Below are 20,783 nucleotides of genomic sequence, written 5' to 3'. Positions count from 1 at the left end.
TGAAGTATACCTTTGTATCAATAGCCTTAATTTACTGGCCCTTCAGTTAACTGAACACAAGAATAAAAACTCCAGTAGGGGTAGATTTATCTATATTTGCATTCTCTGAAACAATGTTACAAATGTGCACCAAGTTAGGAACACGAAGTGATTCAAAGCTCCACAATCAGTGAAACTTAAAAGAATACGTGTCTGTGAGGGGCAGAGTCTATAATGCAAACTTTATGTGTAACATATAAGGCTCAGAGAGCAGAGTGGAATAGGAGGAAGAAAAGACCATTAATGCTTCTCTCAAATTTCACCAGGCAAGCTTCCTCATGCAACAGGTGGTGGTTTACCCAGAAAGTCATAACTGGCCAAAGTGTGGAGAATAAGAGACTGCGAAGAATTTATCTCTGAATAGAATGCTCATATAAGACCTTTGCCACAAAAGGCTCAGGGACTATTGAAGAAGAAGAGTCAAAAGTTTGTGAGAACCAGAGGTTTTCCAGATAGCTGAGAGGTTACTCTTATGAACATACAGCAATATTGACAGCATGCACAAGGCCCATCCAAACTCAAACCAGACAGAAAATCTAGCATATAGAAATGGGGAGTAGGCCCCAACCTTAACTGAGGAACTACACAACCAGTAACTACTAGGGGAGAAAGAGTGGGTTTTCCTTAAGAGTGTGACATTATATAAGGTTAGTCAGTCTCCAGTGGATGGATGCATACTAAAGGGCATTTGAGGAAACAAACTTTACTCTGTAGACCTTAACATATATGACAGAGTACATGAAATCAGCCAGGGGGCTGTAAGAAGGGTGCAGATATGGATGAATTTCTAAATATGTTCAAATTATACTGTGTGAAATTTGAAAAAAAAAATTTACAGAAGAGGAAGGCTGTGAACAGCGTGGCACCCTGACACCTCAAGACATAACCATGTAATTAAGAGCTACTTTGGGTTTAGAGCCCTCTTCATTGGTTTTACGCTCAATCAGTGTCTTGTCATTATGAAATTAAAATCCAAACTAGTATGACTATACAGTAATTCCTTTGTGACATCCTGACTTCATAAATTAGAGTGTTATATACCATTAGCCTAAGACTGATATTTGCTTGAGCTACTTGTTTTTGTAAGTTATTTTTGTTCATTATCTATCTATCTTGTAGGTTATTTGAAATTTACTTCCTGACTCAACAGATTTTCCAATATGTTTTTAAATGAACTAGCATGAAATTATTGATAAATATACACAAATAATGTGTGTTCATTAATAGATGACATGCATAAGACACAGATACACATACACCACATACACACACACACACACACACACACACACACATTCTTTGATCCTCCTCAAACAAAAGGAATCTTAGCTTCTGAAATAACATGAACAAACCTAGAAGTAAAGATGTCTTTTTTAATCCCTCTATAATTGTAAAAATAAAAGTGGTAATTCTAATAACAGAAAACAAATATTTCTAGCAATTTGACTTCACAAAACTTAGTGACCAAATTTGGATTGCTGCAAAGCATAAGTCCTTGAAACAGTGTGACATGAGTAAGTGCCCTAGAGTACATTCTACATGACCAAAATCACCTGAAAAATAGCACCATGGGGTAGTAATTATTTTGTTCTTATCTATGGAGAAGTACTTATCACATTCTGCCATAGATTTAGTTTTATTTAGAGATGCAACATAGGTAAATCATAAGCGTAAAACACTTTATTACTGACAATTCAATATCAGCCCAGGTACTTAAATACCTGAGCCTCAATTTTTTTTTATTTGTTGAACAAACTAAAAATACTGACTTGCACTAAGCTCTTGAGACAAAATAATGATCATATATTCAGTATCTAAGCATTCTAGATATGTGTCTTCAGTAAATCATACACAGTTGGAATAGCTTTTCAGTACTTTTAATTTTGCTCTGATTCTCTTTCTACACTCTACCACTCCCAGAAAAATCTCTGCTTTACAAAACCTTTTGACCCTACTCTATTCTTTAAATGTGAAACAAAATTAATTCAAATATGAGTTACATAGTGCAAAATAGAAAAATAGATCTAAGTTGTGGCAGCTTTAGATAGTGTTCTGAAATTGCCACATTTATACAGCAAAATTACATTATATTGGAAAGTCTGTGTTAAAATTTCTATCTGCTCAGGTGTCTTTGAGACTTGCTGATCTTGCAAATTCAACAAGTATCTGGTAGTTTTGTATCTGTTTTACAGAAAATTATGTTTATACCTATTTTGGGAGGGGGTTGTTATTCATTTATTTGTTTGCTGAGGCAGGGGTTCTCTATAACCCCAACTAGCCTGAAACTCACTATGTAAACCACTCTGATCTTGATCTCATAGAGATCCACCTTCTTCTGCCTCCCAAGTGCTGGAATTAAAGATGTGAACCATGCATGGCTGTTATAATCTCTTTTGAAAAGCCACTAGAAATACATAATTTTTTTCATTTTATTTATGTATATTATCAACATTTTTGCATATTTATCAGTTACAGATTAGTGCATTAATTCAATCATAACAGAACACAAAGTGGGTAGTTACAACCTAAACGTGATATAAAATATTACAGTTTTGATGTTACATTCCCTTATATAGTGTAGTTCTAGTTCTAATGCAGTCAGTTATCCTTTTTCCAGTATTCCAGTAGAAATTTTCACAGTTCTACTGTGATGTTCAATTCTATTTCCTGACTGTTCTCTACTTTGCTTTATGGTCACATACGTGCTTGAGGACATAACTCATATTCACATCACTTCCAAGCTCAGATTAATGTCTGGAAAATAAAGCTATTCAAGCATTGTTAAATTTTTAAAATGCAAAAATCTGTTTTTACCTGTATGAAACAAGCACCATCTCAGCCAACTCAGATTTCCCTGTGTCCTCACACATAAAGTGCCAAATACTACCTTGTCTTAGAAAGATATGAAGCTAATTATATACACCTCAAGAGGCAACTGACCAAGAGACACTGAAACAACAATAGCTTCAAAAGAGTTCCGGGGCTTTCTCTAGAGAGCTATTTGTTTAGGATAGTGTGCCCAAAGGATTTTGAAATTCATAATAAAATGCTAAGTAAAAAGAGGGAAATAAAAATGGAAATGTTTTGGTATCAATGAAATGCAATAATTGGTAATTACTCATCTTAATTAGCCCTAATAATAGATATTTTATCAAAATTATCTATAATTAATCAATAAGAAAAATCAAAATGCCTGGCCAACAAGATGGTTCAGTTGGTAACCATCAAATTTGACAAACTGAATTGGGTTACCAGAGGCCACATGATGGAAGGAGAGAAGTGATTCCCGAAAGTTATACTTTCATCTACACACGTGCAGTCCCCCACAGTAACAAATACATAATACCTACAAAAAAAAACTTTTTTTACTTTGTAATTTCATTTAACAGTGCTGAACAAAATTTCCTTGTGTGTGTATACCATAATATACCATATTTTTAATATCTATTCATCAGCTGATGAATGATTTAATTAATTTCCTAGTTACTATGAATAAAGCAGCAAGACACATGGATGTTCAGGTATCTCTGTAGTACTATATAGAGTCTTTTGGGTATATTCTCAGAAGTGATATAGCTGCATCATATGGAAGTTCCATTTGTAATTTTGGAGAGAGCTCCACAGTGATTTCCATAATGGGTGCACCTATACCACCAACAGTGAATATGGTTTCACTTTTCTAATACCCTCACAAATATTTGTTTCATTTTTCTTTTTAAATTTTTGACAATTTCATACATGAACACTGTATTTACTTCATCACCACTCCAACCTCTCCCCCTCCAACTTCTCTCACATCCCTTTCCACTCCTTCTCAACTTCAAGACCTCTTTCTTGATAAAGTGTTGTATCACATGCATTCATATACACATATTACACATATAATGTACTTAGTCCATTTAGTGGACCTCACCTGTACATATGTTTATGGATGGCCACTTGGGATTAGATGACCCATGAGAGTACTCGTGCCTGGAGTAATCTGACTTTCCTTACCACAGCAGCCATTGAGTTCCTATAGATCTTCATCTGGATAGAGGACCTTGTGAAATTTCCATTCCCATATTAGCATGTCAACTAGCATTTTTATGTAGGCCTTGGTTAGGGGTCACTGACCTCTCTAGCCATAGGTATCTGACTGTGTAAACAGTACAAGGCATAGATTCCCTCGTATTGGTTGGCCCTTAAGTCAGACAGCTGTTGACTATTCCTAAGACAAAAGTGTCACTATTGCACCAATAGAGATATTTTGCCAAGATACTCATTGTTGTGGTTTGTAGGCTTTACAGCTGGGTAGGATCATTAATTGATGTTTTTTCTTTGTCAGCTTGCATAACACCTTCCAATACTGTAAGAGCTATACCTCAGGGAAGAGACTTCTAGATCAGCTCCAGCTCAAATTCTCCAAGTCCTATGTCCAAAGTACATGATCTTACCTGCAAGGTCTGGGGAACAAACAAATAATAAGTGAATTTCTTTGATAGTTACACTTCTATACTTCTAAAAAACTATGAAATATGTTATTATACTCATATATTTTAAAATGGTTCTCACACAGAAAAGCTGGAGGGAGATATTTAGCACTTTGTGTTCTATGTAGTTTATGGACTTAATAGCCCTCTGCTTTCTCCCAGTGTGAGCACAGAGATGTTTCTTTTGAGACAGAAGAGCAGTCAACATGGTAAACAGCAATTCTGCCAAGTTCTTTCATTTTTGTTTAAAGTCTAATGTATAGTCTGGTTCAGTCACATATGAGATAAACTGTATTCACCCTTCTGAAGTATTACATCCATAGTTAAGACTACAAACCTTATTTTACCATGTAATCCCTTAAAATCTGTATAAAATGTTTAGCTTCAATTTTATTGTGTTAAAAATTGCCATTACTCTTTCTTTTTATCATTAGCATTTCTTTTACTCCCCCCTTTAACTGATTAACTGGACACAAGTCTAAGTCTACAAATATAAGTAAGCATTTATTTTTTTAATTTTATTTATTATTTTTATTTTATTTTTATGCATTTATTGCCTACATGTAGGTAAGTGCACCCGTGTCATGCAGTGCCCGTGGAGATCAGAGACGCTGTCAGATCCCCTGGGGACTGGAGTTACTGACAGTTGTTAGCTGCCATGTGGGTGCTGAGATTCGAACCCACTAGAAGAACCACCAGTGTTCTTAACTGCTGAGCCATCTCTCCAGCCCCAAGGCATTTATATTTTTAAGCTTTGTAAAAAATGAAAATGTGGTCCACAGAGAGAGAAGGGTATCTGTGAACTGTCAGATACCAGTGTGCATTATATTGGTACACAAGTGTTTTCAGAATTTACTCTTGCAATTTGACCTCACAACAAAACTCAAGTATCCAAAACTGCATTCTTTCAAAACACCAGTCCATGATGCACTGGGGGTGAGAGTGAATCACTGTCCTAGAGTGCATTCCATATGCTCTAATTGTTTAACCTTCTTGAAGATAGCATCATTTGTTAGAATGTTTCCCATTGTTCTATAAAATGATTTATGAAAGTGCCTTATAGGTTTAGTTTTCTTTGGGAAGGCAGCAGAGTAGACGGTAGATGGGCTTTGGGTTCAAAAGCCAAGATTAATATTTTGATTCAACCATTGAATATCTTTGTTCAGCCATTGACATTTTAATATCAGGCAAGTTTTTTAAATACTCATACATTAGTTTTGTTTCTCAATTGAACAAATTAGAAATAGTGACTTTTACTAAGTTATAGGAATAAAACAAAGGTCACAATCATGTATTCAGTAGATAGGCATTCTATATGTGTGTATTCAATAAATGTTAATACTGCTTTTTTTCACTTGTTCATAAGTGATCAACACATGACAGTATGTGAAGGTGCTTTGCAGATAATGATAGCCTGGCACCATCTTTTGAAATATTCTGGAAAAATTCATTTTGTAACCTTTGTATGTTCAGAATGCAGAATTATCAGAAGCTTCAAAAATATTAATTAAATTTTTAAAAAGCACACAAGCAAATAAACAAAAACATTAAAGACAGTTTATGAAGTAAAAAAAGAGATAAATTAAAAACATGAATGTCAATAAACAGAGAGTACCAAACCTCCACATGCAAAATAAATTTCAAACTATAGTAACTATCTCCATTCAACAATAGATTACAATATTCATATCATTTTAGTGACTAACAAATACAGTTTCAAAAAAACAAATTAAATGCATTTGATCTCAAAGAACACTACATTTATGTTTAGTACTCATTAAAAATGTAGTTCATTGATTAAGCTCTCAGTATAGACCACTTCATCCATAAAGCTGAATATTATATTTGTCTTCTAATCAGTGAATCCCAAAACTTAGAATCATCTCAAAATTAATAGTGTTAATGAATTTTGCAATAAACAGATTGGTGGAACACATTCTATTATGGTGTGTGTTGACACCGAATTCCAAAGAAGTACATCAAGAATTGGCCTCTTTTCATTTATCAGGAATAGCAAGGTATAAAATTTCAGAAGAGATATTCTGGCATGCCCAAAACTATGTATTTATGTTACTAATGTAGCTGTTTGTTAAATATTTCTTTGATTCATCTATCATCAAACTGTCTTACTAATCAATCTAACACATTCTCTTCCTTATTTGCAAACTATAGTTAGAAAGGAATAGAATAATAAACTGAAATAATTTTTGTACACTACCTATATCCTCAAGATTCTTCCCTAACAGTGAGGGGGCCAAGAAAATCATATCATAATGGCTTGTCATACAGCTAAACCAAATTGTATAGTTAGTGAAAAATGAACCAAGAATTTAATAATGCTTGTAATATAAATTGTATGTAAATACTTAAAAATGTTTAGTGTTATATTTCATCAAAATACCATGTGTCCCCAAAGAGCCTGTTCCCTCTGAGGGGAAGGGCCTGCTGCTGAGAATTGACTGTGGAGGGCTAGCCACAGAGGGAGGGGTTTTCTGTGCCATCTTGGACAGGAGCCAGGAAGGCATGCATTGGTCAGGCGCATGAAGTTGGAATGGCCAGGGATTTATGGACCCGGGGTGAGACTGCAGGCCCAAGACGTGTGGGAGAAAACTAGCAGTAACTATGGGCAGGCCACAGAAGCAAGAATAGAATAGCGGGCTCTGAGCCATGGCACAGAGATGGACATTGGGTGTTTGTTTCTCTGTAAGTCACTCCCCCCCAATGGTATAAACTATAATAAATTCACATAAAGATATGTTATATGGTTTGTCTGATAGCACGTGGAGCAAGAGACCCCAAGAGAATTCAGGCAACAAAATTGGTACAAGTCAGCAGAATGGTGGGGCTAGAAATGACAAACTGCTGAAGTTAGAGAGCCGATGGCTGTGCTGATGTGGATTTTACAATGGATTATAAAATATGTAACTAAAAAGGGGCCAGCTATACAGAAGTGTGGGCCACAGCTGAGTTGAAAATGTGGGGGTATGCTGTGGGCACGTGAAGATTTGTTACAAGTTGTCGAGAGGCTAGGAAAGCTGTTATGGGCTTTGGAAACAAAGGGAGAGCCCAGAGAGGGGGCGTAGCCACTTTGCAAAATAAAAAATGAGCCCCAGGGAGGGGAAGCTAAAAAGCCTAAGGAGGTCCTGGCAGATCCAGTTACAGAGCTTGAGAGAGAAAAAAAATTGGACCTTTTAACTTGTGTAAGGTCCAAGGACTCAAAGGGAAAGACAGGTAATAGTTTTAAAAAAAAAAAAAAAAGCGAGATGACCTAAAAATAAAAGTAGCTAAATCTGCTCCTCAGATTCAACCATTGCTACAAAGAGGGAAAAAAGCTAACAGTGCTAGAGCTAGGAAATATTCCACACTGGACCTGATAAAACTAGGAAAAACTTACAAGCAAGCAATTAAAGCACCCCTAGCCACATTGGCTTGTGAGAGTGTGGGACATGGGAGCAAATGACATCAGTCTAAGTCCTTCAGAAGCTTCACAGCTGAGTTATATAACAACCCATCTGGCCTTGCAATATATTCTGTTCAACCTAGGCCAATGTAAGGGTAAGCAGTCCTTAATGGGGTGGCTGGTTGAAGGCATTAAAGATACATGGTTGTCACCAAGGGAGACTAACATGATTAACAGGGGCTGGAGGACCATAAAGGAAGGGCAGGCATTACTGAGAGAACTAGGTATGAGAAAAGCAATATATGATGTCCAGTTCACTGGGCCAGATAAGACTGTGTTCACCAGAGATATAAAGGAAAGCTTAATTCAACTGGGACTTTAAGAGTGGTATGGGGCTTTAATGGTTTTGCTAAACCCTTTAATGGGACAGGATATTTATAAAGTGAGAGAGACTTTGCCAAATCTAAATGACTGACCAGCTTATAAAACATGTTTGTAGAATACCAGAACACCCTATGAGAGCTATAAAAAAGACCAGAGAGAAAAAAATGGTCCACTTGGGTTACTCAAAGACAAATGTGGCAAGGCTTATGCTGAGCCCAAATTCCCAGAGAAAAAATTGATAGAAAATCAAATTCAGTACTAAGGAGTTTCTGTAAGGCTTTAAAACCAGAAGAACAGTTTACAAAAGGCATTAAAAGGAAAAAAACTGTCCCAGGGGTGGTTAAGAATCCCCAAGGATTAAATAAGATGCATTTCTCTTCTGATAAAGGCTATACTAAGGGTGGAAACAGTTTTTACCACCAAGTTCTCCCCCAGCAGCCAGGGGTGGTTGTGCTGGATAGCTTTAGTGTCAACTTGACATACCTGGGTTGAGGGAGCCTCAATCTGGGAATTTCCTCTATTGGACTGGCCTGTGGCCATGTCTGAAGGGCATCTTCCTGATGAGTGATGTGGGAGGGCCCAGCCCACTGTGGGTGGTGCCACCCCTGGGCAGGTGTGCCTGTGTTGCAAAAGAAAGCAGGCTGAGCAGGAGCCAAGGGAGCAAGCCTGTAAGCAGCATTCCTCCATGGCCTGTGCTCCAGTTCCTACCTCCAGGTTCCTGCCCTGAGTTCCTACCTTGGGCTCCCTGATGAACTGTGTGCGACCTGGGAGATGTAAGACAAATAAACCCTTTCCTCCCCAAGTTGGTACTGGTCAGCAATGAAGAACAAACTAAGATAGTGGTCAAAGGAGAAATGACCAATATGGTTACACTCAAGAGGCAGGCCCAGGGCCTGCCTGATTCAGGAAACCAACAGGTGCAGCAAGAAAAGGAGAAGCTCCCTGCCTCCTTAGCCCATTGCAGGGTCAGGCTACTGAAGCCAACAAGACTCCATGTAAACTCCCCCAAGTGTGAAATGACTCCAAAGGGATAACTAAAGATAGTAAAGAACTAACCAAATTAATTCCTCGTGCCCATGCTATAGTACATAACAAGGATCTATGGAAAAAACAGTTAATACAAATGGATAAAACCTTTCCATGCTGTGTCAGACCTTGTCTGTGATTGATTTAATATATGATGTTAATCTTTCTTTGAGTGTGTTACAGATGTGAAACCCATTTGATTGATACCCGAAGAAACAAAGGTCAGCTATATTTGTAAGATTCTTGAGAGTTTTATGATTGCATTAGATAAAAACAAAGGCCCCCAAACTATAGAACCATTAAGAAAATCTACAGTACCAGGGGTGGTTTGCCCCCCTATGAGCTTTTGGTCTGAGAGAGATCCTAGAGATCCTCAAATTCACCAAGACTATGGCCATTAATGTCAGTTGTACACTAGAAAGTTCATTAAGACCATGTTGTTGAAGGCACTGCATGTTGTGAGTACAGGAAGAGAAGAGATGGAGCTGAGACTAAGCCAAAAAACTCCATGCCACTGCATAGATGGTGTTCATAGTGCCAGAAGGCACTATGAAGATGGTTGGGGAAGAAAGGATGCCCTATACTCTACTCGACAATGGACCCCATATGCTGCACACTATGGACATGCCAAGCAATGCCTGTAAGGGAAATAATGGCTCAACAAACATACATACAACTGACAAACTTCTAACTGGATAAGCCCTGTTCCTAGGGGTGGAATACACATCTGGTGCTGTAGACCAGGTCAACCTTCTGTGTCAAGAAAGGCTACAGGCTCTAATGGGGAAGACATCACAAGTATACCGTTTAACGAATATAGTACACCTACTGGGATATCATCTAGACATTTATATTTACATTCATATTTGTTTAGATGTGTCTAATTCCTTCTATTTGTCTTTATAGTAGGAGAACTGCCACTGAGATAAATTAATGGCCAGTGGCTTGAAGAAGGATAATTGGGAGGCCCCAGAAGTCACTATCCCACCATGATACAAGAGAGATCACCCTACATCTGTCAACCCCTCCAAGGCTCAGGGACCTTAGGGGAAGACTGGCAGAAAGATTGTAAGAGTGGAGGAAAGGGGTGGACTGTGTCCCCAAAGAGCCTATTTCCTCAAAGGGACAGGGCTTGCTGCAGGGGATTGACTGTGGAGAGTTGCAGTGGAGGGAGGGGTTTTCTGCACCATCTTGGAAAGGAGCCGGGAAGGCATGCAGCGGCAGGGCACATGAGAAAAGAATGGCCCATCATTTACCAACCTGGGGCAAGACTATGGACACAAGATGTGTGAGTGAAAGCTAGTGGTGACTATGGGTGGGCTGCTCTAGGGAAACAGAATGGCAGGCTCTGTGCCTTGGCGCAGAGCTAGGCACTGGGTGTTTGTTTCTTTGTAAGTAACTCCCCCCAATGATATAAACTATAATAAATTCACATAAAGATATGTTATATGGTTTGTCTGATAGTGCCCAGAACAAGAGACCCCAAGAGAACTCTGGTGACATACCAGGAAAAAAGTAAAACAAATACATTTGGCTGCTACATTTCTCTCTGTAAACACATACAAATTTCAGGCTTCAGGTGGTAAAAGAGAAAATACTCCCTTCAAAAATTAGGTCTACGCTGGTTTCTACATGCCCTGCAGCCAAAGCATGCAGTGTCTTCATCAACACGGACTTACAATCTGGTTCTGTTTCACAATGAATAACAATGGCAATATCCTGTACAATAGGGGTGGTTCCTCAGAAGCCTTCCTGACCAAAACTCATACTGAGATAACCCTTCATTGGCACTGGAATTTTCACTCAATTACCTTATGATTTATGGGAGTGACCCCTACTACCCACACAGGGTGTGATCTGTGTTTAAATATTCTAGTAATTGTTTTTCAAGATACCTTTCCAAATCTGTAAGACACTCAGAGGTGAGCATTAGCTGATGAAGTTCTTTTAGAGAGAGTGGGAAAGACTTATGAAGGTTCATTGTCATGTGTTGTAAGACAGAACAATATGATTTTAGGATTCATCAGTTAAGATTCTCTAATAAGATGAAGACAGACCTCAACTGCTGTTTCCCCATTTCATGCTGGAGATACTGTTTCAATAAAAGAATGAGTGGAGCCCTGGCTCAGGAGCACCATTCCAAGAGACACCCAAAGGAACAGATAACTCAGAACTTCAGGTCTGCTCTTGACCTTATGAACGCTAAAAGTCAGGCTGTCTCTTTTAAGCATCACCAATTATGTATAGATCATATAAGGCAGAAAAAAAGAAATGGTGCTTGAGAATCATTTCATTCAAATACAGCTGCTAACTTTTGGGTATATTTCTTTTGGGATGTCCCTTTACACATTTAAAACTATAGATTATATAGAACAGGATCATAATGTTTTATAAAATACATTGGACATTTGACAATACGATAATCTGAAAACATAAAAATCTTTTGCCAGGTGTAGTGGCACACGCCTTTAATCCCAGCACTCAGGAGGCAGAGGCAGGTGGATCTCTGTGAGTTGAAGGCTAGCCTGGTCTACATAGTGAGTTCCAGGACAGCTGGGGCTACAGGGAGACCCTGTCTCAAAAAGATCAAAAAAAAATCTTTTGATACTGTTTGCTGACAGTTAGCTTTGGTAGGTTCATGATCTTCTATTTTATGGATACTGACATACCACACTAGTCAGTACGTCATTGCTGAATTTTAGTTATTTCTAATGTGTAAATAATGCAACAAATAGGGGAATTGACTGAACAGGAAGTTCTCAAAAGAAGTACAATGAACAGTAAATACACAAAGAAATGTTAAACATCTTAGATATGTTTCATCTTGGTAAGTGAAACTCAAAACCATACCAAGGTTCCATTTCATCCCAGTTAAAATGGCTATCATTAAGAAAACAAAAACAACAGATGCTGGTGATGATGCAATGAAAAAGAAATCCTTTTGGATAAATGCAAGTTATCCCAGTGGCTACGGAAATCGGTACTTCATATGATCTGTCTCATACGTGGAATTTAGGGGCGGAGGGAGGACATGAAAATAAAAGTACTGGGGAGAAAATAAATGGTATTTGAGGGGGTAAATATTGCTAAAGTTGATTATATTCATGTATGAAAATGACTTTGTAAAACCTGTTTGTACCATCATAGAAGTTAATAAAAGTAAATAAAGTCTCCCACTAAGGTTCAGCTTTATTTGTATCCAGTCTTGATATTCTGTTAGCCATTTAATTGATTCTGCTTGTGAGGCTTTCTCCTGTCATTTCAAATTACCTTATTGAGTTTTTCAATTCCATCTTCATTAGAGCTTGAGTTTTCTTCATGATTTCTATTTCACATTTCCTGAATTGTCTTTGTCATTTCATTCATTCATATATTTGTATTTTCTTGAGCTGCAGTCAGGAGTTTATTCTTATCCTCTTTGAGTTCTTTGTGCAATATACAAATGGGGAAGTGGAGAAGAAGCCCCAATCTTAGCTGAGGTGATATTGGCAACCAACAACAACTGGGAGAGAGAGAGTTGGTGATTTTCTTTAACTTTGTGATGCTAGATGGGTTAACTAGGCTTCAGTGAATTAACACATACTGAAGGACATTTGAGGACACAAATTTGACTCAATAGGCATATGTATCCTGGATTTCATATATATATGAAATCCAGTAGGGGCATAATAATGCTTTAAATAGGGGAAGAGGTCTAAATATGATCAAAATATATTATACAAAATTCACACACAAAAAAATATAATATAGCTTACAAAAGGAAGGGCTTGCTTTGGCTAATGGATTGAGTGAGTACAGTCTATCTTTGTAGGAAGGTACTGTGGAATTCATGCTGATAGGAAAATGTTGCTGGGACTGCTCACATCTTGGCAGACCAAGAAGAAGATAAAGGAAAATGTTTTTTCTCCTTTTTCCACTTGTATTTACCCCACTGTTCAGATAGTATTCTCTGTTCTCCCTTTTTATAGAGTTAGGGATCCCAGGCAATGGGACAGTATTGCCTACATTCAGGTGCCTCTTCCTTTCTCTAAAAACAGCCTCAAAGATACATTCATAGTGGATTTCAAATCCAGTGCAGTTGAGTAGACAATACAAATTAACCATCATAAGTCCACCTACTATTAACTTGACAGCTAAACACATTATTTTTGTATGACATTTTATTTCTGGTCTGAAAAGTTTATTGCCATCTCATAATCAATGTCAACCAAGTATGGTGGATCATGCCTTTAATCATATCACTTAGGAGGCAGAAGCAGGTAAATCTGTGAGATCGAGGCCAGCCTGGTCTATGTAGTAAGTTCCAGACAAGTTGGGGCGATCTCAAAAAACTTGTCTCAAAAAAACAAAAAAAGAGTCACCAATGTCTTAATAGTTATAACCTTGCTGAAAAATGTAAAGTTCAAAGTCTTTGCTAAGACTCAATTCAATCTTTTAACTGTAAGTCCTTTAACATAAAATAAAATAAAATAAAAGGCACACAGTTTTAATATACAATAGAACAGAATAAACATTCCTATTCCAAGAGGGATGAGTGGGAGTACAGCAAGGAAATGTGAGGCCAAAGTAAGATCAAACCCCAGAATGGTAAAGATCAAATTTTTCAACTAAAAGCCTGGCATCCGGTGCTGATAATGCCATCATCAATGTTACAATGGACTTAATGTAGCCCATTCCTTCCAGCTCTTGGTATTGTGACCTTTTTTGGCCATCTCTGTTCAGTGCCTGCAGGTTTACTAAAAAATAATAACAATAATAAATTTCTAGGGATTTCTATCACAACTTGGGCTTCACCATGACAACACTGCAATCTGTCTCCTATTGACCTGCTACCCACTGCCTAGTGTCTGCTGCTGTCTGGAATCAGTAAGAGTTTCTATGGCCCCATAATTCTTACATTTTTGTTGTATAAGAAGCATGGATTGATAACGCATTATAGAAATCCAAAATGAACAGAAATGAGATCACTATTACTCAAGGTTTGAGCATACAAGTACCACTGCTCTAATGATGTACAAGTTATTCCTTAATAGAATTAGTCTTTAGTGAAAGCTGAGTGTCAGCAAGCAATGCAGATAAACCTGCTACCATGAACCTTGTTCTGGAACTGAAGTCAGTGGAGCAAGGATTATGGAAGGGAAAATGGACATGAAGCAGATGGAAAGCATAAGCTCATACTGTCTGTTTCAGTGCTTCTGCTGTCCACAATGCTACTGACTGATAACCTGGTGACTTCTATTACAATGACTACACTTGCAACTAGCTTCACACCTGGGGAAATCAATGGTAGTAGAAGAAACACCAATAAAATCCCTGAGTTCTAATTTTCCTGTTATCAGTTCCCATTGTGAAGGAGAAGCCAAAGTGCCCCTAAGTGATAGAAAATTCCTGAATCAAGTTGTTTCAGTGACTGCTTCAGCTCAGGCTAGCTTTGCACATACATCCATTCATAAACCAATCTCTTGTTTCTCTTCTGTTGTGGAGAAAATACTCATTTGGCATACACACATGTATCTAATATAAACACATTTTTATTCTCATTACCAAAAGCTAATATTGAAATGTTAGATATGGATCTGAAAATCTAGAGAGGTTAGGAAACTGGTAAATGGCCATGGTGAAGGGAGGCTTCTTGAGGGGCAGATAGAGGCAGGGACATAAAGAAAGGACAATGACACCAAGGAGAGACCAAGAATAATCTTTATACTGTGCTTGTCTCAGAGCTTCCAATTCTGACGATAAAGATAACTGTCAATCTTGTGAAATCAATGCTTCAATTCAGCCTTTAAAAAGCACACAATACATCTTTTTTAATATATCTTTATTGAGCTTTTGTAATTTTATACAATAGTTCTTGCTAACTTTGGACCTCTCCCCATCCATGCCTCCCCAGTAACCCACCAGACCTCATGTATTCTGCCATACATGTTAAGTCCTATCCAGTCAGGTATTTGTACTCAGATGTCCTCCACTGTAAAATCAGCAACTAGAGTCTAGTCAGCCCATCTAGGGAGCATATATATGGCATAATCTTCTGCATCCAGCATCAATCAATCTCCAAACATTTTCAGTCTAGTGCCCGCCTGCCATCCATTTCTCTCCTCCCCTCTGAACCCTTGTTTAATTAAGTAGGCATGGGTCCTGTGTTCAATGCCACCATTGCCACAAGTTCACATGATAAAAGCACACAATATTTCTTGATTTCAGTTCTCACAGAAAAAGAAACTAAGAAAAATAATAATAAAACATAGGAAGGTAAGAAAAAATCGAAGCTCCATTGTATTAAGCAGCATAATGCTAAGCAGAAAAACTAAGTTTTCCTCGTTCCTTTTTGGTATTCCAAAATGACTCTCACAGCTTCCACATAAAGATGTATCCATCACACTCCTTGTATGTTTTATCCAGATTTGCCCCCCCCCTTCTACAGCTGGAAAAATCTCAAGGATAAATGCGTGCAAAGAAAAAGAGATGGACAAATGGTCCAGTTCAGTAAACATTTATAGGCACAAAAGTATTTCCAGAAATTTCTGCAAATGAGGAAAAAAATAGGTTTAAAAAAAGATAATGTTTCTCCTGTTTAAAGGCCTCTATGTATCCTTTCCTCATCTGAAAGACTAAATTATATAACATAAATATCATTCCTTAGGAATGCAGGTTCAGGATTATCATAATCTTTGCTTTACAAAATAACTTAATTCTCTGTTTTCAAGAGTGATTGTCCCTCTCTCCAAAGAAGAAGACAAAATACTATATGCATATGACTAGATAAGAATACCTAAGTAGACAAAGAAGTTATTTCAGTTTGGTGAACAATAAGAATATATTTCAATGAAGACAATCCACAACTTCTATTCAAGAACTCTTCCCATAACTCACTAGCTGTCTGCACACTCTCTTCATAGCTGTCTGCATTTCTTGAAAACAGAGAATTAATGGCCAGAAATTTATCCAAATGTGTAGAAGGAGAAGGCCATGTATAGAAGAATATCAAAGGACCAAAGAACAGGACTACCACAGAGATATGAGCTGAAAGTGTGGACAGAGCTTTGGAGGAACCACCTGAAGAGTGTTTCTGAACACTGACTATGATGACAATATAAGAAATGATCAGTAAAAAGAAGGATCCCACAGAGAGGAACCCACTGTTGGCTGTGACCATGAATTCCAGTTGGTAAGTGTCTATGCAAGCAAGTTTGATAAACCGAGGAAGGTCACAGTAGAAGCTGTCCAGCACGTTTGGTCCACAGAAAGGTAAGTTTACCACGAAAGCTATTTGAACTAGAGAATGTGTAAGGCCAACTACCCAGGCAGCCACTAAAAAGAAGAGGCACATTCTTGGACTCATAATGGTCAGGTAGTACAAAGGCTTACATATGGCCACATATCTGTCAAAGGCCATGGCTATGAGCAGCACCATCTCAACACCACCAATTGCATGCATGAAGAACATTTGAGTGATGCAACCTCTAAAGGAGATGACTTTGTACTTTCTGAACAAATCATAAATCATCTTGGGGGAGCTAACAGAAGAAACACCTAAGTCAATGAAGGAGAGGTTGGCCAGGAGAAAGTACATGGGAGAGTGTAAGTGGTGGTCAAAAGTAACTGTCAACACGATGAAGAAGTTTCCTGTAATGCTTGCCACATAAAACATGGAGGAGAACACAAAGAACAGGAGTTGGATATACCAGGAGTTGGTGAGTCCCAGGAGCACAAACTCTGACACTACAGAATGGTTGGATCCTTCCATTGATTGCTGTCAGTGCTACCTGAAGGAGGAAATAGGAGAAACTGAATATTACACCAAAAGACTAAAGGAGAGAGTTCTAAGTTAAAAAGTCTGTTTTCACTTCATCATTAGAACTAATGTAAAGTCATACATATATATAAACAAGTGCTGAGCATCACTAATCATCAGAAAAGTGCAAAAACATAGATGATAGATTGATAGATAGATAGATAGATGATAGATAGAAGATAGATAGATAGATAGATAGATAGATAGATGATAGATATGATATAGATAGATGATATAGATATAGATTAGATATAGATATTGATATATAGATATAGATATTGATATGGAGATATATAAACAAGTGATGAGCATCACTAATCAACAGTAAAGTACCAATTAAAAATCACACTGAAAATTTTTATATACCTGTGTAAAAGGATTTTATCAAAAATTCAATAGATATCAGGTTTTCATTGGATTTAGAAAAGAGTACTCTTGTAAACTGTTGATGAGAATATAAATTAGTACATTCATTCATGAAAGCCGTATGGAGACACATCAAAAATTAAAAATGCAGTCTGATTTTGTACCACAGTAGTAGCATTAATAGAGTGTCTGCTTAGCATATGGAAGGTCCTAGGTTTGATACCCAAACACTGTAAAACATAAAGAGAGTAGCAGATGTTGGAGAAAAAAAAAACAAAAATAAAGGGAAAGATTAAAATGGAAAGAGAAGGCTAGAGAGATGAAATGGATAAGCTCACTAACTCTAATAAGCATAAGGCCATGCTCAGATCCCAACACTCAAGGATAAAACTAATTGTGGTCACATGACCCTGTACTTGCATTGTTGTGAGAGGTGGAGACAGGAGAATCACTGGAGCTTGCAGGCTGCCAGACTAGATCCAGTCTCAGTGTGAGACCCTGTAGCACAGGAGAGAGGCAGAAAACCATGGAGCAGCACAGGACATTCTCTTCTGGTCTCTGTGCTGAGGTGTGTGTTACTGCACACACATACAAACACATACACATACACACATAAACATTCACATATGCACCTATGAACATGTGCAATTAGGCCATACTCACATACACCAAAATTTCTAAGAGTAGATCTTCAATGTTCATATGACAAACAAGAATGGGAAGTGAATATGGTATTTAGATTAATGAAATCATTTTGTAACATTCATGTATATCAAACATCTCATCCCACATGATAAATATACACATTTGTTAGTTATACGCCCATAAAACTTGAAAAGGTATCTTATTACCCATATATATATATGTATATATATATACTTTTTATTGTGACTATTCAGGGAAGTTGGTGGCAGTCATGTACTGCTGTTATATTCCGTGGGTATTTCTGAATTTAATAGCTCCTGCTTTCTTCACAGAGTACGGAGGTATTTCTTATCAGATACAAGATCGGTCAATTTTGAAGCAACTCACCTCCAAGTTATTCACATTTTTATTTCAAGACTAATATGTAGTCACATGAAATACAAAAAAAAAAACTACTCACTGTTTTTAATTATTGCATATATGTCAGAGACTACAAACCTAATTCAAATACATAAGTTCTAGCTTCTCACTCCAGAAAATATTTAACCTCAATATTTATCAAATGTTTCCCGTAACCGTGAAGTATAACTTTGTATCAGTAACCTTAATTCAGTGGCTCTTGAATTAACTGAACACAAGAATAAACACTCCAGTAGGGGTAGATTTATCTATATTTGCATTCTCTGAAACAATGTAATAATTGTGCAGCAAGTTAGGAACATGAATTTTTACAAATCTCCACAACTGCTTAAACTTAAGAGAATAAGTGTCTTTGAGGTGCCCAGTCTATAATGCAAACTTTATGAGTAACATGTAAGGCTCAGGGAGCATAGTGGAATAGGAGGAAGAAAAGACTATTAATGCATCTCTCAACTTTTACCAGGCAAGCTGCCTCATGCAACAGGTGGTGGTTTACCCAGAAAGTCACAATTGTCCAAAGTGTAGAGAATAAGAAACTGCAGAGAATTTATCTCTGAACAGGGCAACTATGTCAAACCTTTGCCACACATGGCTCGGGAACTATTGCAGAAGGGGCAAAAGGGTTGTAAGAACCAGAGGTTTTCCAGATATCTGAGAAGTTACTCATATGAACTTTCTGCAATGTTAACAGCATGCTCAAGACCCATGCAAACTCAAACCAGACAGATAACCTAGCATATAGAAATGTGAAGGAGGCCCCAACCTTAATTGAGGAACTACAACCAGTAACTACTAGGGGAAAGAAAGCTGGTTTTCCTTAAGAGTGTGACATTATATAGGGTAGCCAGTCTCCAGGGGGTGGATGCATACTGAAGGACATTTGAGTATGCAAACTTTACTCTGTGGACTTTAACATATACGACAGAGTACGTGAAATCAGCCGGGGGCTGTAAGAACGGTGCAGATATGGATGAGTTTCTAAATGTGTTCAAAATATATTGTGTAAAATTTGCAAAAAAATTAAAAAAAGAAGAGGAAGGCTGGGAACAGCGTGGCACCCTGACACCTCAAGACATAACCATGTAATTAAGAGCTACTTTGGGTTTAGCGCCCTCTTCATCAGTTTTATGCTTAATCAGTGTCTTGTCATTATGAAGTTAAAATCCAAACTAGTATGACTATATAGTAATTCCTTTGTGACATCCTTACTTAATAAATTACAATGTTATATACCATTAGCCTCAAGAGTATGAAATTTGCTTAACTTACTTATTTTTGTAAGTTATTTTTGTGTATTATCTCTCTGGTAGGTTATTTGAAATTTATTTTCTGACTCAACTGACTTTTCCAATGTGTTTTTAAATGAACTAACATAAAATTATTGATAAATACACATAAATAATGTGTGTTCATTGATAGATGATGTGCAAAACACACAAATACACACACACACACACACACACACACACACACACACATTCTTCGCCCCTCCTCAAACAAAAGGAATCTTAGCTTCAGAAATAACGTGAACAAACCTAGAAGTAAAGATGTCTTTTTTAATCCCTCTATAATTGTAAAAATAAAAGTGGTAATTCTAATAACAGAAAAAAAAATTTTCTAGTAAATTTGACTTCACAAAACTTAGTGACCAAATTTGCATTCCTGCAGAGTATCAATCCTTGAAACACTTGGTGTGACATGTCAGTGCCCTAGAGTACATTCCACATGACCTGAATCACCTGAAAGACAGCAACGTAGGGTAGTATTATTTTGTTCTTATCTATGGAGAAGTACTTATCACACTCTGCCATGGATTTAGTTTTATTTAGAGAAGCAACATAGGTAAATCATAGGTGTAACACACAGTCACTGACAGTTCAATATCAGCTTAGGTACTTAAGCACCTGAGCCTCAATTTTATTTATTTGTAAAACAAACTAAAAATACTGACTTGCACTAAGCTCTTGAGACAAAACAATGATCATATATTCAGTATCTAAGTATTCTAGATGTGGGTCTTCGGTAAATCATATGCAGTTGGAACAGCTTTTCAGTACTTTTCATTTTGCTCTGATTCTCATTCTACATTCTACCACCCCCAGAAAAATCTCTGCTTGACAAAAATTTTTAACCCTTCTCTATTCTTATAACTTTGAAACAAAATTAATTCAAATATGAGTTACACCGTGCAAAATAGAAAAAATAGATCTAACAAGGCAGTTTTAGATAGTGT

General features: G+C 37.3%; 1 protein-coding gene across 1 annotated transcript; it reads right to left on the bottom strand.

Moving 5' to 3' along the window:
* Nucleotides 1–16,173: 16,173 nt before the first annotated feature.
* LOC103729762 (olfactory receptor 4F21-like) lies at nt 16,174–17,071 on the bottom strand. The gene is given in 2 exon segments (XM_008827842.1): nt 16,174–16,258; nt 16,260–17,071. Coding segments are annotated over 2 exon segments (897 nt in total).
* Between the last annotated feature and the right edge of the window lie 3,712 nt (nt 17,072–20,783).

The sequence above is a fragment of the Nannospalax galili genome, unplaced genomic scaffold (genome assembly GCF_000622305.1).
Source record: "Nannospalax galili isolate Female #2095 unplaced genomic scaffold, S.galili_v1.0 scaffold1153, whole genome shotgun sequence".
Lineage (NCBI taxonomy): Eukaryota > Metazoa > Chordata > Mammalia > Rodentia > Spalacidae > Nannospalax > Nannospalax galili.
This window is presented reverse-complemented; position numbering and strand designations above follow the sequence as displayed.